This window comes from Mirounga angustirostris, unplaced genomic scaffold (genome assembly GCF_029215605.1).
Source record: "Mirounga angustirostris isolate CCGP_5_RB_7025 unplaced genomic scaffold, mMirAng1.0.hap1 SCAF_8, whole genome shotgun sequence".
NCBI lineage: Eukaryota > Metazoa > Chordata > Mammalia > Carnivora > Phocidae > Mirounga > Mirounga angustirostris.
Window position 1 is genome coordinate 28,803,279 of NW_026991716.1, and position 16,720 is coordinate 28,819,998.

General features: G+C 54.6%; 4 protein-coding genes across 7 annotated transcripts in view; 3 read left to right on the plus strand and 1 right to left on the minus strand.

The window, feature by feature from the left end:
• Positions 1–221: 221 nt before the first annotated feature.
• Positions 222–4,131, plus strand: LTA (lymphotoxin alpha). Its single transcript, XM_064597362.1, has 4 exons — positions 222–2,149; positions 2,552–2,656; positions 2,743–2,848; positions 3,091–4,131. The coding sequence occupies exons 2-4, from the start codon at positions 2,561–2,563 to the stop codon at positions 3,501–3,503; spliced, it is 615 nt and encodes a 204-aa protein (XP_064453432.1). The 5' UTR covers positions 222–2,149; positions 2,552–2,560; the 3' UTR covers positions 3,504–4,131.
• A 1,247-nt stretch (positions 4,132–5,378) lies between these two features.
• Positions 5,379–7,459, plus strand: TNF (tumor necrosis factor). The gene is made up of 4 exons (XM_045865967.2): positions 5,379–5,820; positions 6,323–6,368; positions 6,557–6,604; positions 6,902–7,459. The coding sequence occupies exons 1-4, from the start codon at positions 5,635–5,637 to the stop codon at positions 7,321–7,323; spliced, it is 702 nt and encodes a 233-aa protein (XP_045721923.1). The 5' UTR covers positions 5,379–5,634; the 3' UTR covers positions 7,324–7,459.
• A 3,066-nt stretch (positions 7,460–10,525) lies between these two features.
• LTB (lymphotoxin beta) lies at positions 10,526–12,430 on the minus strand. Of its 2 annotated transcripts, XM_045866540.3 has the most exons (4): positions 12,266–12,430; positions 11,799–11,850; positions 11,561–11,632; positions 10,526–11,137 (listed from the first exon to the last, which is right to left on the minus strand). In XM_045866540.3, exons 1-4 carry the CDS (start codon positions 12,428–12,430, stop codon positions 10,683–10,685), a joined length of 744 nt encoding a protein of 247 aa, XP_045722496.1. In that variant the 3' UTR covers positions 10,526–10,682. The 2 variants fall into 2 exon arrangements, with proteins under 2 accessions (XP_045722496.1, XP_045722497.1); XM_045866541.2 differs by lacking the exons at positions 10,526–11,137; positions 11,799–11,850.
• The window catches only part of AIF1 (allograft inflammatory factor 1), a 31,386-nt gene continuing 25,740 nt past the window's right edge, over positions 11,075–16,720 (plus strand). For all 3 annotated transcript variants that reach the window (XM_054505777.1, XM_045866542.3, XM_045866543.3), the window contains exons 1-2: positions 11,075–11,215; positions 16,464–16,565. In XM_054505777.1, the coding sequence (XP_054361752.1) occupies positions 16,468–16,565 (98 nt within the window). In that variant the 5' untranslated portion in view covers positions 11,075–11,215; positions 16,464–16,467. The remainder of the gene's footprint in view (positions 11,216–16,463; positions 16,566–16,720) is intronic.

Below are 16,720 nucleotides of genomic sequence, written 5' to 3' on the forward strand. Positions count from 1 at the left end.
CAATAGTCTTATCGGCCTCGGAAGGCATGAAAGGCAAAGGGCCTCAAGAAAGGGGAGGAAAGCAGGAGAAATGGCTCATACACACCCTGAATGTTACTTATGTGCCACAGGACCCCAAGACCACTCAGAAACGCTTTTCCAGAGAACAGCCATATGCCCAATGCCACGGTGGCGGGGGGGCGGGGGGGAGGGAAGGGCTTTAGCTTTTCAAAACCCTCAAAATGAAAGCATACCAACATCAATAAAAATAATCATGAGATTTGAGATGGCCAATTTTCTCAATCTTCTGAAACATGGATAAAATCATCTTTAGAAACCTTTTTTTTTAACTTACAAATTAAGTAAAAACTGGCTCAGGGCGCCTGGGTGGCTCAGTCGGTTAAGCGACTGCCTTCGGCTCAGGTCATGATCCCAGGGTCCTGGGATCGAGTCCCACATCAGGCTCCCTGCTCCGCGGGGAGCCTGCTTCTCCCTCTCCCACTCCCGCTGCTTGTGTTCCCTCTCTCGCTGTGTCTCTCTCTGTCAAATAAATAAATAAAATCTTAAAAAAAAAAAAAAACTGGCTCATTTTTAAGAATGTTCATATCAACATCTTTCATAGTAGCCAAAAACTAGAAACAAACCAAACGTCTATCAACAGAAGAATGGGTAAATAAGAGAGTATATTCACACAATAAACTTACATCATGATAAAAAAAAAATACTGATAAATGCAACCACATGGATGAATCTCAGAAAGATCATGTCGAGTGAAAGAAGCCAAATCCAAACAGTACATTCTGTGTGACTTCATTTATATGACATTCAAAAGCAGGAAAAACTAATCTATGGTGATAGAGGTCAGAAAGTGGTTGGTTATCTTTGGAGGGTATCAACTGGGAGAGGGGCATGAGAGAACCCTCTGGGGACCTGAAAATATGTTGAACTGAGTGGTGGCTACATGGCTATAAACAGATGGAAAAGCTCACCAGGCTGTAAACTTAAGAGACATGCGCCTTACTGTACGTAAGTTAAAAGGGGGAAATCTTAAACAGTATTCTGGCTCTGCAATCGCAGCTTCCAGATAAGTCCTTTGCTTGTCCCCACCCTATCCTAGCTCACCACCCTCAAGCTCCTCCTGTGTGAAATTCCAAAGCCTTCCCTGTAGAGAGCTTTGGAAATTGCTACATTCCTCGATCCCAGAGTGTGTGTTTGTTTGGGGTTATATAAATCTGACCTGGGGCACCTTGGTGGCTCAGTCAGTTAAGCGTCTGCCTTCGGCTCAGGTCATGATCCCGGGGTCCTGGGATCGAGTCCCACATCGGGCTCCCTGCTCAGGGGGGAGTCTGCTTGGAATTCTCCCTCTCCCTCTCCTGCCCCTCCCCCCCAAATTAACAAATAAATAAACAAAATCTTTAAAAACATAATCTGATCTGTGGAGGCCACCTGAGGACATCCTTCAGGAGTGAGATGAGACCTCAGCATACTTAAGTGCATGGCAACATCTCTCAGTAGGGGAACCATGACATTTATCTTCCCATCCAGGACACTTGTGATAACAAAAGGGAGATCCATGAACATTTTCACCAGGACAACAAGCATAAACCAGAATGTCCAGGGCAAAGGTGTATATAAGGCAACTTCTTGATAGAAAACCTGCCAGACGACCAGGAAAGTACACATACTGGGACGAGGGTGACTTGAACCATTTGGGACAAGGATGGGGGTAGAAGAGGAGGAAATGGGCACAGAGAGTAGCCTGTAATCAACCAAGGGTGCAGAGGTGTTATATATAATCACTCTTCAGGGAACCGGGCCTCCAGCCCACGCCCCAGCTGCTCCCCCACCCCCTCCTCCCCGAATTGACTGTCCCTTCTCTGGAACTCCTAAGCCTGACCCTGCTCCCTGGCCCTCCCAGCCCACGGTTCCCCTGACCCCGCTCCCTTTCCCAGAACTCAGTCGTCTGAGCCCCCAGCCTGTGGTTCACTCCTGGGCCTCAGCCTTTCCTGCCTTCGACTGAAACGGCAGCATCTTCTCAGCCCTGGGGGCTTCCCCGGGGCCCAGCCCGGGGCCTAGAACCCGCCCGCCGCCTGCCACGCCGCCACGCTGCCACCGCCGCTTCCTCTATAAAGGGACCCAGGCGTCCAGGCCCAGGGGCCCCGCACAGCAGGTGAGACTCTCCCGGCCAGTCTCCTCCTCGGGCTGCCCGGCGCTGGACTCCCCTGGGCACTCCGCCCCTCCGCCCGCGCCGCGGCCCCTCCCGTGCCGCCTGCCTGGGCCCGGGCCTCGGTGGGTTCCGAGCGGTTTGCTCCCCTCTCTCGGAGTCTTCATCAGCCAGTCTTTGTTCTCTCTGTCTCTGTCACACGTTCTCTGTTTCTGCCACGATCCCCCTCTGTTCCCTTCTCGTGTCTGTTTCTCTTTCTGTGCCCCCCTGCTCACATTGGGGGGTTTTCCGGCCTGCACCTTGTCCCCTTCTCTCCTCTGTGGCCCTGGCTCTCCCGTGGCTGTCTCCGCGGGCAGGAGGCCCGTCACCGCCCCGGCCCCGCCCCGCTCACTGTCTCTCTCCCCGCAGGTTCTCCCCATGACACCACCTGGACGGCTCTACCTCCTGAGGGTGTGCAGCGCCCCCCTCCTCCTCCTTCTGGGGCTGCTGCTGGCCTTGCCGCCTGAGGCCCAGGTGAGGCAGCAGGAGAATGGGGGCTGCAGGGGTGGCCCCACCAAACTTTGGGCCCTAGAGCCATGCTCCACCCTCTTGTCCCCTAGGGGCTTCCTGGTGTGGGCAGCTCACCCTCAGCTGCCCGGACTGCCTACCAGCACCCTCAGAAGCACTTCGCACCAGGCACCCTCAAACCTGCTGCTCATCTTATTGGTAAACCTCACCTGACTGCCCCGACATGTCGCCCCCAGCTCTCCTCCTACACCCCCTTCAAGGGACCAAGCATCTATTGCACCTCTCCCCCAGCTCCCCCCACCCCCCAGAACAGAGGTATCCCACTCCCATCTGTCCTCCCAGCCATCCCCCAGGAACTCGGCCCAGCACCTACATCCTCAGGGATTAAGAGTGCTGACCCCCAGGTTCTCAACCTCTCCCATCCCTCTGGCTCTTCCTAGGAGACCCCAGCACCCAGAACTCACTTCGCTGGAGAGCAAACACGGATCGTGCCTTCCTCCGCCATGGCTTCTCTTTGAGCAACAATTCCCTCCTGGTCCCCACCAGTGGCCTCTACTTTGTCTACTCCCAGGTGGTCTTCTCTGGGGAAGGCTGCTTCCCCAAGGCCACCCCCACCCCTCTCTACCTGGCGCATGAGGTCCAGCTCTTCTCCTCCCAGTACCCCTTCCACGTGCCTCTCCTCAGCGCTCAGAAGTCCGTGTGCCCAGGGCCACAGGGACCTTGGGTGCACTCCGTGTACCAGGGAGCTGTGTTCCTGCTCACCCAGGGAGATCAGCTCTCCACTCACACAGATGGCCTCTCCCACCTACTCCTCAGCCCCAGTAGTGTCTTCTTTGGAGCCTTTGCTCTGTAGAAAAATCCAGAAAGAAAAATAATTGGTTTCAAGACCTTCTCCCCATTTTGCCTCCATTCTGACCACTTCAAGGGTCACCGCACCTCTCTTTTGATCCTTCCAATAGCCTCAAGTCTCCCCTGCTCGTGTTACCTGGCGCTTCCAAAGAAGGAATTCTAGGCACCCCAGGGGACCATACCTCCTTTCAGCAAACCTCAATGCTAGGCTGAGGATTTCAAGTCTGCCTAGAAATTCCTGCCCAGAGCTCTTCATCTGTCCTGCCGTCAAAGGAGGACCTAGCCCTGGACATGGAGTGGTCAGACACCAGGAGGAGCTTGGGAGGATGACAGAGAGGCAGGGGAGGGGGAATTATTTATGCAGGGAAAGACTTAAATTATTTATTTATGGAGGATGGAGAGAAGGGAATAACAGAGGGCCACCAGAAGAGAGAGAAATATGCCCAAGAGATGAAGAGCAAGAGAACATCGGCGTAAGGATAACACAGTGAAAGAGAAGACAAGTGGGGCTGAGACACCAGGGAGCTCTAGAAGGAAGCAAAAGACTCTTCAGATCCAGCCACTGCTTGACTAAACACCCCGTGAGGAGACATCTGCACCTTCGATGAAGCCCAATAAACCTCTTTTCTCTGAAATACCGTCTATGTCTGTCTGTCTGTCTGGGAGGGGAGAATTTCCCAGGTCTCTAAAAAATGGAAGGAGGACAGGGGCTTCAGAAGAGACAGGAACTGTGGACTACAAGGAGATGAAGGGGCCTTAGGAACTCCGGGGAAATGTGGCGGAATCACAGAGGTGAGGCAGCCAGACCACGGCAGGGAAACCAAAGGATAAGCTGGGAAGAAAAAGGTAAAATGGGGGTCCAAGGTCTGGAGGAGTGGAAGTCGGGACCACTGGCAAATATGGCCACGTGTAGAGAGGCTCTGAGGAATGGGGGTTACAGGAGTCCTCTGGGCAGAAGTGACCACACCAAAGGGTGTTTGGGACTATGGGGGTGGACATGGGGACCCTCTGGAAGAATGGAGTGGGAGACCCCCAAGGCTGGGGGGCTGGGGAATACAGGAGACGTTTCAGGAGACACGGTCACACAGAGAGACTCTGAGAGCTAGGGCTATCTCCAGAAATCTGGAGGGCACTAGAGTTCTTTGGGATACATGGCTACACACAAGGGCTCTGACAGATGGGGCCTTCATGCAAAACTCAGGGCCTCAGATTCCCTTGGAAGCCAAGACTGAAACCAACACTGCTGAGTCCCTGGTCAGAATGAAAGGAGAAGGCCTGCCCTCATGGGGTTCGTGAATTCCCAAGGTTGCTTTCGCTCCCACTGGGGCTGTCCCAAGCGTGTCCCTGCCATTTACCGCCCTCTCCCCAGCCCTTTCAGAGACCCCATCCACATCTCCCGCCTCAAGCTCCCTTCTCTCAAGCTCCTTTTTCCCCCAGGGACCCAAACACATGTCTCAGGACCCAGCATAGTTTTCCCCCCACCTTTTCTCCCCATCAAGGCGATGGTTTTCTGAAGCCCCTCCCACGTCTAGCTCTACACCTACCTAAGTCCAGTCTGGAAATCAGAGGAAAACAGGCCACAGACCTGAGCCTCAAAAAAAAAAAAAAAAGGAGGGAATGGGAATTGGGGGCAGAGGGAAACTGGGGTCCAGCCTCCAGGGTCCTACATACATCGCAGTGACTGGCCCAGCAAGCTTCCCTCAGAATCCGAGTGGGGAGGGTAGGAAGTATCCTTGATGCCTGGGTGTCCCCAACTTTCCAAACCCCCGCCCCCGCGATGGAGAAGAAACCGAGACAGAAGGTGTAGGGCCCACTACCGCTTCCTCCAGATGAGCTCATGGGTTTCTCCACCAAGGAAGTTTTCCGCTGGTTGAATGAGAGCCTTTCCCCGCCCTCTTCTCACCCCATGGGTATATAAATGCAGCTGTTTGCACACCCAGCCAGCAGAAGCTCCCTCAGCGAGGACACCAGGGCACCAGCCAGGAGAGAGAGAAGCAACTGCAGACCCCCTGGAAATAACCTCTCAGACGACACACCCCCAGACAAGCAGCCAGGCGATTCTTTCCCTCTAATACACACTGCCCCAGGGCTCTACCATCTCCCAGCTGGACCCGAGCCCCTCTGGGAAGAACGCCATGAGCACTGAAAGCATGATCCGGGACGTGGAGCTGGCCGAGGAGGCACTCCCTAAGAAGGCAGGGGGCCCCCAGGGCTCCAGAAGGTTCTTGTGCCTCAGCCTCTTCTCCTTCCTCCTCGTTGCAGGAGCCACCACGCTCTTCTGCCTGTTGCACTTCGGAGTGATCGGCCCCCAGAGGGAAGAGGTGAGTGCCCCACCAGACTCGGCTCGTTCTCGGGGGTTCGGGGAAAGAGGTGTGCTGATGGGGACCGGTGAGAGAGAAAACATGGAGAAAGATGGGGAGGCAGAAAGAGACATGGAGAGAGATGGGGGAAGAGAGAGAGGGAGGGAGCCCACAGAAGGTGCTCACTGAATGCTTCTTGAATGAACGAATGAGCCCGCAGACATATGGAAAGAGAGATGTGTGGAGAGATGTGGGGAGAGAGATGGGAACAGAACAAGTGATATGAATAAAGATGGTGAGACAGAAAGATGTGGACAGTATGAGAGAGAGATAAGGAGAGATGTGAGGAAAGAGATAAGGAAAGATGAAGATAGGGTGTCCGGCTCGTGGAGAACACTCAGTGAGAGTGTTGTGGAATGACTGAATGGTGAGAGAAAACTAGAGTACGAGCTACAGAAGCAGCCTGGCTGTTTCTCGTTCAGGGGTGACTTGCTCTGATGCTAAACCTCCTTCTCTCCAACAGCTCCCAGATGGCCTCCAACTAATCAACCCTCTGGCCCAGACAGTCAGTAAGTGTCTCCAAAGCCTTTCTCCTGATTCTGGGCTTGGGTGGGGGGGCGGGGGTGGTCCTAGGATAGCAGCAGTGGGGGAAATTCAGGGTTTTGGTTTGAGGGGAGAGGGCATGGAGGTCAAAGTAGCAGGATCTTTCCCAGGAAGCTTAAGGGTCTCACCTTTTTCTTTCTTCTTTCCTCCTCAGAATCATCTTCTCGAACTCCAAGTGACAAGCCTGTAGCTCATGTTGTAGGTAAGAGCTCTGAGGATTCAGCTGGGGGGCAGTGAAGCAGATAGGATGTGGAGGGATAGGATTTGGGGGCTGAACTCAGGCTGAGGGTAGACAGACCTTGGAGATGGTATGAGAAGGACTCACTGGCCTTGAGGGGGATACTCAGAACCTCATGGCCAGATGGGAAGTGGGAAGACCGACAGAGGGGACAGGAACCGGATGTGGGGGGGTGGGCAGAACTTGAGGGCCAGGATGTGGAGAGTGGAACTGACAGGGTCACACTGACTCACCCCTCCCTCCTTCTCTCCTCCCCTCCAGCAAACCCCGAAGCTGAGGGGCAACTCCAGTGGCTGAGCCGGCGTGCCAATGCCCTCCTGGCCAATGGTGTGGAGCTGACAGATAACCAGCTAATAGTGCCATCAGACGGGCTGTACCTCATCTACTCCCAGGTCCTCTTCAAGGGCCAAGGATGCCGTTCCACCCATGTGCTCCTCACCCACACCATCAGCCGCTTCGCCGTCTCCTACCAGACCAAGGTCAACCTCCTCTCTGCCATCAAGAGCCCTTGCCAAAGGGAGACCCCAGAGGGGACTGAGGCCAAGCCCTGGTACGAGCCCATCTACCTGGGAGGGGTCTTCCAACTGGAGAAGGGTGATCGACTCAGCGCTGAGATCAACCTGCCTGACTATCTCGACTTTGCCGAGTCCGGGCAGGTCTACTTTGGAATCATTGCCCTGTGAGGGGGCGGGACATCCATCCTTGCCCATCTCAACCCCTTTATTATCTACTCCCTCTGACCCCCCTCATCCCCTTCTGGCTTAGAAAGAGAATTAGGGGCTCAGGGCTGGGCCCCAAGCTTAGAACTTTAAACAACAACACTTAGAAACCTAAGATCCAGGGATGTGTGACCCGGACACTGGAGCATTGGCCCCTACCAAGAATGCAAACTGGGGCTTCCAGCGCTCACTGGAGACCTCAGGTTTGGATCCCTGAACGCAACCTGGAACACTTGGAATGTGGGAGTCAGGGAACCTTTAGTTCTGGCTAGAACACTTCAGAATGTCCCTTGAGAAGATCTCACCTAGAACCTGACGTGAGTGGACCTCAGGCATCCCTTTCTTTAAATGTTTCCAGACTCTTCCTGAGAAGGAAAGCCCAGCCCCTCCCACATGGGGCCAGCTCTCTCTATTTATGTTTGCACTTGTGATTATTTATTATTTATTTATTATTTATTTATTTACTGATGAATGTGTATTTATTTGGGAGGTTGGGGTGTCCTGGAGACCAAATGTAGGGGCTGCCTTGGCTCAGACATGTTTTCTGTGAAAACGGAGCTGAACTCTAAGGCTGTTCCCACCTGGCCTCCTGGCCTCTGTGCCTCCTTTTGCTTACGTTTTTCAAAAATATTTATCTGATCCAGTTATCTAAATAATGCTGATTTGGTGACTGACTGTCGCTACATCGCTGAACCTCTGCTCCCCAGGGGAGTTATGTCTGTAACCGCCCTACTGGTCAGTGGCGAGAAATAAAACGTGCTTAAAAAAGAAACACGGTCTCTTTCTTGGAGTTAATTCTGCATCTTCCTCTCCTTGGGGGTGGGAGGCCACTCCCTAAAGTCCTCTCTCTACAAGCCTGAACCTAGGGCACCTGGGTGGCTCAGTGGGGTGGGCGTCTGACTCTTGATTTTGGCTCAGGTCATGATCTCAGGCTGGTGGGATGGAGCCCCTGAGTCTCAGCTGGGAGTCTGCTTCTCTCCCTCTCTCTCTGCCCCTCCCTCGGCTCACTCGCACATGCACGCTCTCTCTCTCAAATAGATGAATATATCTTAAAAATAAAAAAATCCCTGAACCCATAAAATAAATACAAATAAAAGTTAAAAAAAAAAAGATCCCTGAACACAGTTCCCACTCGGGGGACTACTGGGGCTCAGGAGACCTTGCATATAACAAAGCCCGGGCAAATAGGCCCTTCCCCCAGGAAACTGGAGCCTGAACCTAATACCTCTCCCTCAGGGCGTGGGAATTTCCGACTCTGGGAATTCCAATGGGGAAGTCCTGCACCTCAAGTGTCAGGTGAGATTTCCTGCTGTTCCTGCTGTTGCAGCCTGCAAGAGAGAGTCTGGGAAGGGCCACATTCTCAGGCACCTGAATCACAGCCAAAGGACTTCCAGACCTTCAGGCATCAGGGCCCCAAATCGCCGGATCCCAGGCTCCCCCAGCAGCCCTAACTGTACAACCTGAATCAGTTACTGAGCCTCATCTCCCCATGAAGGCAGGCCCACCCCCCCCGCATATGGGGCCACAAGAGAATAGAAGGCCTAAGCTAAATCAGAGCACCCAGCATAGCACTCGGCAGAGTAAGCACTCAGTGAACTCTGACTTTCTTCCTTTGTCCAGCCACCAGCCATTCTATCTGCTTCCGTCTCTCAGTGAGTGGAATTGAAGAGACGAAAGAAAATTTAAAAACAGGAATAGGATGCGAGTGAAGGACTCACAAGCCAACTCTCACATATGTTCTTGGTGAATGATGAGGGGAGGGTCATGAGCTAGATGGGCTGGAAAGAGAAAAGCACCCTCTCTCCTCAGGAAAGTTCTTCTGGACACAGAGTCACACACAAATATGGAGTCAGAAATGAAGACCCAGGGACGCCTGAGTGGCTCAGTTGGTTAAGGTCTGCCTTTGGCTCAGGTCATGATCCCAGGGTCCTGGGATCGAGCCCCGCAACAGGCTCTCTGCTCAGCGGGAAGCCTGCTTCTCCCTCTCCCGCTCCCCCTGCTTGTGTTCCCTCTCTCACTGTCTCTCTCTGTCAAATAAATAAATAAAATCTAAAAAAAAAAGGGGGGGGCGCCTGGGTGGCTCAGTTGGTTAAGCAACTGCCTTCGGCTCAGGTCATGATCCTGGAGTCCCGGGATCGAGTCCCGCATCAGGCTCCCTGCTCAGCAGGGAGTCTGCTTCTCCCTCTGACCCTCCTCCCTCTCATGCTCTCTGTCATTCTCTCTCTCGCAAATAAATAAAATCTTTAAAAAATAATAAAATAAATAATAAAAGAAAAGAAATGAAGACCCAGAGAGTGGGAGTCCCCACCGGGTTCCGAAGTTGGGCTTTCCTTCCTGCCAGGCTGCTGGGCAGGGGAAAATTGTGTGGTATGCCGCAGGGGTGGGATGACCCACTGGGGTGACCTAGATAGGGCCTTGGGTCCCTCTCTGCCTCCCTCAGTCTGGAGCTGAAAGTCGGTCATGGGGTGCTTGGGGTGAGGGGGCTGCTGTTACTCACCCTTGGGCCCCCACACCTGCCAACGTGCGGAAAGCGGACCCGAGGGGTGAACAAGGGGTGAAGACGTTCCATCTCACCCTGCATAAGGCCAAGGGCCCCAGACTTTCTCCCTCTCCTCCCCAGCTTTGCCCTGGTGTCCCAGGCCCTATCTTTTGGCCTCCTCCCTCACACCCAATGAGCTGTGTGTTCTTCCTTGGAGGACAGTGGATTGTGGGATAGTGGCTAAAGGGGTTTTCAGGCAGCCAGGCAGGCAGCAGGGAAGAAGTGCTAGGCCCTCAGGGCTTTACTCCTTCTCCCCAGCCTGGTTCCTCAGAACAGGGCTGGCCTTCCCCTGTCAGGATTCCTGTCACTGATGGGAGGGACCCAAGAGAAAAGAATGCAGGTAGAGTCTGGTGAGGACTCGGAGGATCTGCGAAGGAGGAGGCTTGGAGATGCTTTGGGGTTTGAGGGAGATCCCCTTCTTCTACCTTCCCACTGGACTAATGCTGGGGCAAGTTCATTCAGAGCTAGGAGGTGGGTGGGAAACGAGCAGATCTCCTTCTCAGAGGGCAGAGGCCATAGGAAGTGGTGTGAATTGTTTCGAGCAACCAGAATTAGAGACTATGTAACGGCCCCTCGCGTACCCACCCTGAATCAAGACATGTGAGCACCTGGACGCCCGTGTTCGGCACCACTAAAGCTGCTTTACATTCTTTATTTTCTTCAGGCTCGCCATCAGTTTGCAGTCTCCTGCATTTTCCCCACTGCCACGGGGTCCCTGGAGTCTGGGTCCCCAATATCTCGGCTGAGTCACACGTCCCTACCAGGCAGTCGTTGATCCCCGCCCTCACCCCACCATCACCGCCCCGAAGAAGGTCTTCCCTCTCCTGTAGTCCACCATATCGGGGTGACTGATGTTGACGTACACCCTCTCGCCCCTCCGGAGCTGCACCAGGCCGCCGAAGCCCACACTCGTGTACCAGAGGGGCCCGTACTCGCGCGTCCGGGCCGGGTCCAAGACCGGGGTGACGGTCTCTGCGCCCTCGAGCAGGAGCTCGGGCGTCCCCGGCCCATAGGCGCCCCCCGCCCGGTACAGCCGGCTGCGCAGCGTGACCGAACGGTCCGGCAGGCCCCCGCCGGCAGGGGGCGCCCGGCCCCGGTAGCCGACGTGACAGTAGAGGTAGTAGAGGCCGTCCTGCGGGAGCGCCAGACCCTCGGCGCCCGAGAACTGCGTCCCGCTCCTCAGAAACGCCTCTTCTTTCTTCGCCTCCCAGCCTAGCCCCTGCCCCTTCGTCCAAGCGCCTGCGGAGAAACGGGGGCCCGTCGGCGCTCGGGAAGCCGATCCTGGGGGAAGGATCCAGGCCCGGGACTTCCGAGAGGGTGAGTAGGAGGGAGAGTGGGGGCTCTTAACCCCCTGCAGGAGCCGAGCCGGGGGCGGGGCGAGGGCGCGCGGCGCCCCCTCTGCAGTGTTTTGGGGGAGGGGACCAAGGGCACCCGAGTGTGGGGTGCGGAGCGCGGTGGTGGGGCGGTGGGGAGATCCAGGCAGGGTTTTGACAGCTCCAGGAGGGAAGCAAGAAGATGGATTGCGGGAGGAGCGGAAGGTGGGCACTTTAGGGACCAGAGGTGGTGAAGCAGGTCGGAAACCGAGCCCTGCAATGACAGAGCAAAGGGACTCTAACTGTGGGCTGCAGCGCCGGTCCCTTGGACTACCTATGAGATCCTTACCTATGAGGTGGGCGGCTGGGAGCCTGGAGCTGAAATCTGTTTCTGCCTCCTCCTCTGGCAGCTCCTGTGACCCTGGAAGGGGGGAAGAGTCCACTATTGGCGGCCAGGGCGGCCTTCCATGCATGGTCCCCCTGAGAGGACAGGGCGCCAGGGCGGGATTCCCGGGGATGCAGATGGATGGGAGCTGGGCATTCCTGAAGGGCTGGAGCAGGGGAGGGGGGAGATGGTCTGCTCTTACCCAGTCGTTGCTGGGCCTGGGCCTGTGCCCCCGGGTCAGTCGTCCCTGTTACCTGGGGGGTGGGGTCACAGTGCCCAGAGTTCAGTGTTGGCTGATGCCCACCCCACCCCTCCCAATGCAGACCCAAGCTCCAGGCCTGGGGTCTTTCCTACCAGTCCCACCCCCAACACACATCTCCCTGGGAGGGAGAGCAAGCGAGGCACATGTACTCAGAGACGGGGGCCTGAGTATGTCTTGGGAAGAGGCGAAGAGACAGCCAGACAACCAGGAAGGAGCTTGGAGCTTTCAGGACACAACAGCATCGCGGGGACAGTGGAAAGAGGACCAGCAAAGAGGCAGACAAGGCATCCCCACCAGGGACAGCCAAGCCAACTGAGCAGGATGAGACAAGAGAGCCCCAGGCGTAGCTAGAGGCAAGTGAGCATCAGCAGCACGCAACCCCTGCAGGGCTGGTTGCAGCTACTCACCAGTCCTCGTCCCTGCTCCTGGGGCACCAAGGCCAGCACAGCCAGGACAGTGATAGGCACAGCCAGCAGCAGGGTCACCAGGGAAGTGGCTCCCGCCACAGCCAGCAGGAGGCAGCCCTTCCCCTGGGGCCTCCTACCCCGGCCCTCTAGCCCCAGTGCCCCCATTGAGACTGAGCCAGGACCAGGGCAGGGGGGCTTTCATACCTCAGGGGTGGGGCCACCCCCTCCCCATAGACCCACACACCTGGCTGGGACTTTCCGCACACCCCTGCTCCCCTCACCCAGCTTCCTGTTTACCCAGAGCTGGGGTGGGGCAGCTGGATGCCCGGGTTCTCTGAACTGGGGAAGAAGTTGGGGTGAAGTGACAGGCTTGTAGGGCAGAGCTGGAGGGAGCCTTAGAGATCTGGTTCAGCAGGGAGGGAAACTGAGGCCCAGGGAGGGAAGGTAGCTTACAGAGAGTCAGGCAGCAGAACGGCGCGAGGAGAACACCGCACACCAGATTTCCAGAGCAGTCTGCATTCTTCTACACCCCAGTGGTGGGTGCTGGGAAGGAGGGCTGTGTCCACGTCCCTGAGGTCAAGGGCTGGAAGAGGACAAGAACTGAGGTCTTGAGAGATGGATATCCAGGTCCTTGAGAAGAACTTAAGCCAGCACTAGACCAAATCTCCTCCTTCCATTCCCTCATTCACCCCTAACCCCCAGAACTTGGTGAGAAGCAGAGTTAAGCCAGTCCACAGAAATAGCAACTGAAAGGGGCCTCAGCCTCCCCACTGACCATTGACTCACTGAGGAGGGATGGAAATGAGCATTACCTCCCTTGCTCCACAGAGGGTAGATGGGAGAGCAATAGGGCACTGCCCCACCCTCAAAGAGCTTGCTGTCTAGAATGAGATCCATCCATTTAGCAGGTGCTGACTACATGTTTAGGAATAAATGAAGGAAGGACAAATGAATGAATGAGGAAGCAAAACAGAGCAGCAACAAATGGTATGGTAGACAGTGCAGTGGGAGGAAAGACCAGGTCCACGGAAGTTGGAGGTGGTCTCAGATCATGTCCCCTTCTTGATGACATCTCTGTGATTAGGTATTAGTAATAATAATATAGCTATTATACAAATAGCACTTAGCAAGTGCTTGCCACTGATCTACACACTTTATATATAATAATTCTTTTAATCCTGACAAAAACCCTAAGAAGAAACTGAGGCACAGAGAGGTTAAGGAACTTATAGAAGGCCACACAGGAGTAGCAGAGTCAGGATTTGAACCCAGGCGGTCTGGCTCCAGAGCCTTGACCACAAGACAGTTTAAAAAAAAAAAACAAAAAAAACCCTGAGTACTGACTTCAGGTTTGTGCATTTTAATGTATGTAAATCTTGCCTTCCTCAAAAAAGAAATGGGGAAACAAAAGCTGGACTCGAGTCACCAATAAGCATGGTAAGAGGTTTAGGGGTAAAATGTGTACTGATGTTTGCAACTTTGAAAGGTATCCAAAAAATGATATAGATTGATAGGTATGTGATAAAGCAAATACAGAAAACTGTCCATTTTAGAATGTAGGTGGTAGGGATATATTCACTGTAAAATTATTTCAATTTTGTTCTGTTTGAACATTTTAATAATAAAATGTGTGAAAAAAAACAAAACCGTAACCTGCTGTCCAAAATGGGGAACATTGTAGCTGGGGGGAGAGAGAAGAAATGCCAGAAAGTTTCTGAATTTGAAGAAGGAAATGCAAATGCATATGGACCCAGGCACAGATACCCTCCTTACCTCCTGCCCCCACATGAGCTCCTCAGTCTTCACTCTCCGTAAGGACTGGGTGTGCAATCTTCCAGCACCCATCTCCCTCTCTATCTCAGTGCCACTAAGAGGCCTTCATCCAGGTCTCTGTCCAGAAGGTCTCGGATCACTGCCCTTATTTGTGTGCCCAACATCAGAATGCTGCCTCCTACAGGCAGTCCACCAAGATTGCCCCCATTCTTTCCCAACACCAACTTGTCACCAGCTTTCTGTCCTAGACTATCAACAGTACTCATATACTCCTGTACATCTATCTAGCCTAGCTGCCTCTGATTCTTTTCGTTAATCACTCAAGTGCCCTGCTAGATACAGCCCCAGAACGCCAGGCAAGTTTCCCCAAATCTACCAGAGCTCCTACTCTGATGTGGGAGCCTGGGTGTGTGTCTACACGTACACATTGGGATCATGAGCTCTCAGCGGATGCAGTGTGAGGGGTAATTGGGGAAAAATTAATCAGGGAAGGTACCTAGAGGAGGTATACACTCACTGACTACTTGCAGAATCAATAGGATGGCTGGAGCTGTGGGGGATTATAGGCTTAGTTACAGTCCCAGGAGTCTGAAAGAAAAGATGTTGTAACCCTAACCTTCAAAGCCTAACTTCCTCTCCTGATGAAGCTAGGGAGGCATCCAGACTAGGGGAGACGTTAGCCAGAGGAGGGGCTAGAATGTTTGAAGTGGCAACACCTCTCCACCCAGGCAGCTCCGGCCAGTCTGGAGTCTGTCTACCCACAGGCCACAGGCTCTGGATAAGCTGGGAGAGAGCAGGAGCCCTGGTGGGGAAAAACGGGGCAGGGAGAGGCAGTCACGCCCTGCAGTGAAGTGAAGCTAAGATGACGGAAGAGAGTATGGCTTTGGGGTTCCCTGAGCCCTGGAGGCATCTGCTGTCCAGCCTCTGTCTCTGCTCCCAAAGAATTAAATACAATCCACTTCTGCCTCCACTTCCCCTCATGGCGATCACAGGTCCTCCTCTCCACCTGTTTCTGCTCCCCAACCCCCCCCCACACCCCAGCATTCCTCTTGAGCCCAGGAGGGTCCCAGTTTCCAGACCCTGGTCAGTGCAGCTGGCTCTGGCAGCATGAAGTCAGCGACCCCCCTCTTTGCCCTCAAACAGGAACCAGTGGTTGCAGGGCAGGAAGTGTCTGAGGGGAAGTTATGGGGCCCAGACACTCCTCCATGCCCCACTTCAGCCCCAGCAGTATCTGTCCGTGGGAAGTGGCTCCCCACACCAGCCACATAGGGCCCTGCTCCCCAGAGCGGCTCTGGGCCGAGGGAGCGGCCCCAGCTGCCGGGTAGCTCCCTGTGTTTCACTGGTCCACACACACACCACCGGAAACCCTGGTTTCTCCTCCTCCGTCAGCCCCTCACCAGAACCTAGAACTACCCAGTGCTGGAGAGACCCCCATGAACCACCTAGTCAGCCTAAGACAGTGGAAAAGGGGTGTGCTCTGGAGCTCTGGGGTTCCAGGCCAGCTCTGCCACTTCTAGGCTGAACCTTCTTGTAAGAGTCTCGACTCGAGTCTCAGGTTCCTCACCGGGGAAACGGGCACCGTAATACCCTATGTTGTGAGGATTAGCAATGACAAAGGGAAAGTGCCCAGGTCAGGGTTGGCACATCAGTGGGGCTCCTCAGCCCTGGAACAGTTGTAACAGAGGGCCCCGCACTTTACAGATGAGGAACTTGAGGCACGTGACTTGGCCCAGGCCATTTAGCCTAGCAGAGCTGGGCTAGGTTTCCTGACCTCCAGGTCAGTTTTCAGTGCTTGACCTAATGGCAGCTTGTAAGGACAGAGGTAAGGTAACCCGCTGCACAAGGAGGGTGGAGGGTATGCAGCGAACAGAGGATAGAAAGCAGTATATGTGCATTCTTGAGTAGATGGCCAGGGGACAACTGGTGCGGGTGGGCAAGGGACCTCATGGGGAGACCCAGAGACAGCAGGGATGGCAGTGGGAAGCCTCTGAGGGGTAAGTGAGGTAACCTGTGAGAGATGGGCACCTCTGGTAGGAGGTGAGGTAACCCGATCTGGGGTGAAGAATCTGAGTATGTTTTTCTGCCTCTAAAACTGTTGGAGAGGGGCGCCTGGGTGGCTCAGTCGTTAAGCGTCTGCCTTCGGCTCAGGTCATAATCCCGGGGTCCTGGGATCGAGCCCCGAGTTGGGTTCCCTGCTCCGCGGGGAGCCTGCTTCTCCCTCTGCCACTCCCCATGCTTGTGTTTCCCCTCTCGCTGTGTCTCTCTCTGTCAAATAAATAAATAAAATCTTTAAAAATAAATAAATAAATAAAAATAAAACTGTTGGAGAGCAGGGCTGAGATACCCACGGAGGTTGAGATAACCAGGAGGATGGGGTGAGCCGAAGGGAGAAATGGGTCCCTGATACCTACCCTTTTCCCTGCAGAACTATGCCCTTACCTATATGGCGGGAGCTTGGGGCTGGGGGGGCTCCTGCTCCTGGCTATGGTCATTGTGTCCGCCTGTCTGTGTCGGCTCCATCGGAAAGGTGAGCCCCATCGCCCACAGCAGTGCCCCGGGTTGCCCCCACCCACACCCTTTCCTACTGCTTTCCCAGAAGTGCCCGTCAGTTCCCACCCGCCCTGGGAGAGGAGGGTGGGAGAGAGGAGCCAAGAGTATCCAAAGAGGGAGGCTGGGGTTTTG

Coding starts and splice junctions, on each gene's coding strand:
- LTA (XM_064597362.1), top strand. CDS start 2,561: ATGACACCACCTGGACGGCTCTACCTCCTGAGGGTGTGCAGCGCCCCC. Junction 2,657..2,742: donor CCTTGCCGCCTGAGGCCCAG/GTGAGGCAGCAG, acceptor CTTGTCCCCTAG/GGGCTTCCTGGTGTGGGCAG. Junction 2,849..3,090: donor ACCTGCTGCTCATCTTATTG/GTAAACCTCACC, acceptor GGCTCTTCCTAG/GAGACCCCAGCACCCAGAAC.
- TNF (XM_045865967.2), top strand. CDS start 5,635: ATGAGCACTGAAAGCATGATCCGGGACGTGGAGCTGGCCGAGGAGGCA. Junction 6,369..6,556: donor CCCTCTGGCCCAGACAGTCA/GTAAGTGTCTCC, acceptor TTTCCTCCTCAG/AATCATCTTCTCGAACTCCA. Junction 6,605..6,901: donor GCCTGTAGCTCATGTTGTAG/GTAAGAGCTCTG, acceptor CCTCCCCTCCAG/CAAACCCCGAAGCTGAGGGG.
- LTB (XM_045866540.3), bottom strand. CDS start 12,430: ATGGGGGCACTGGGGCTAGAGGGCCGGGGTAGGAGGCCCCAGGGGAAG. Junction 11,851..12,265: donor AGGAGCAGGGACGAGGACTG/GTGAGTAGCTGC, acceptor CCCACCCCCCAG/GTAACAGGGACGACTGACCC. Junction 11,633..11,798: donor CCAGGCCCAGCAACGACTGG/GTAAGAGCAGAC, acceptor CCCCCCTTCCAG/GGTCACAGGAGCTGCCAGAG.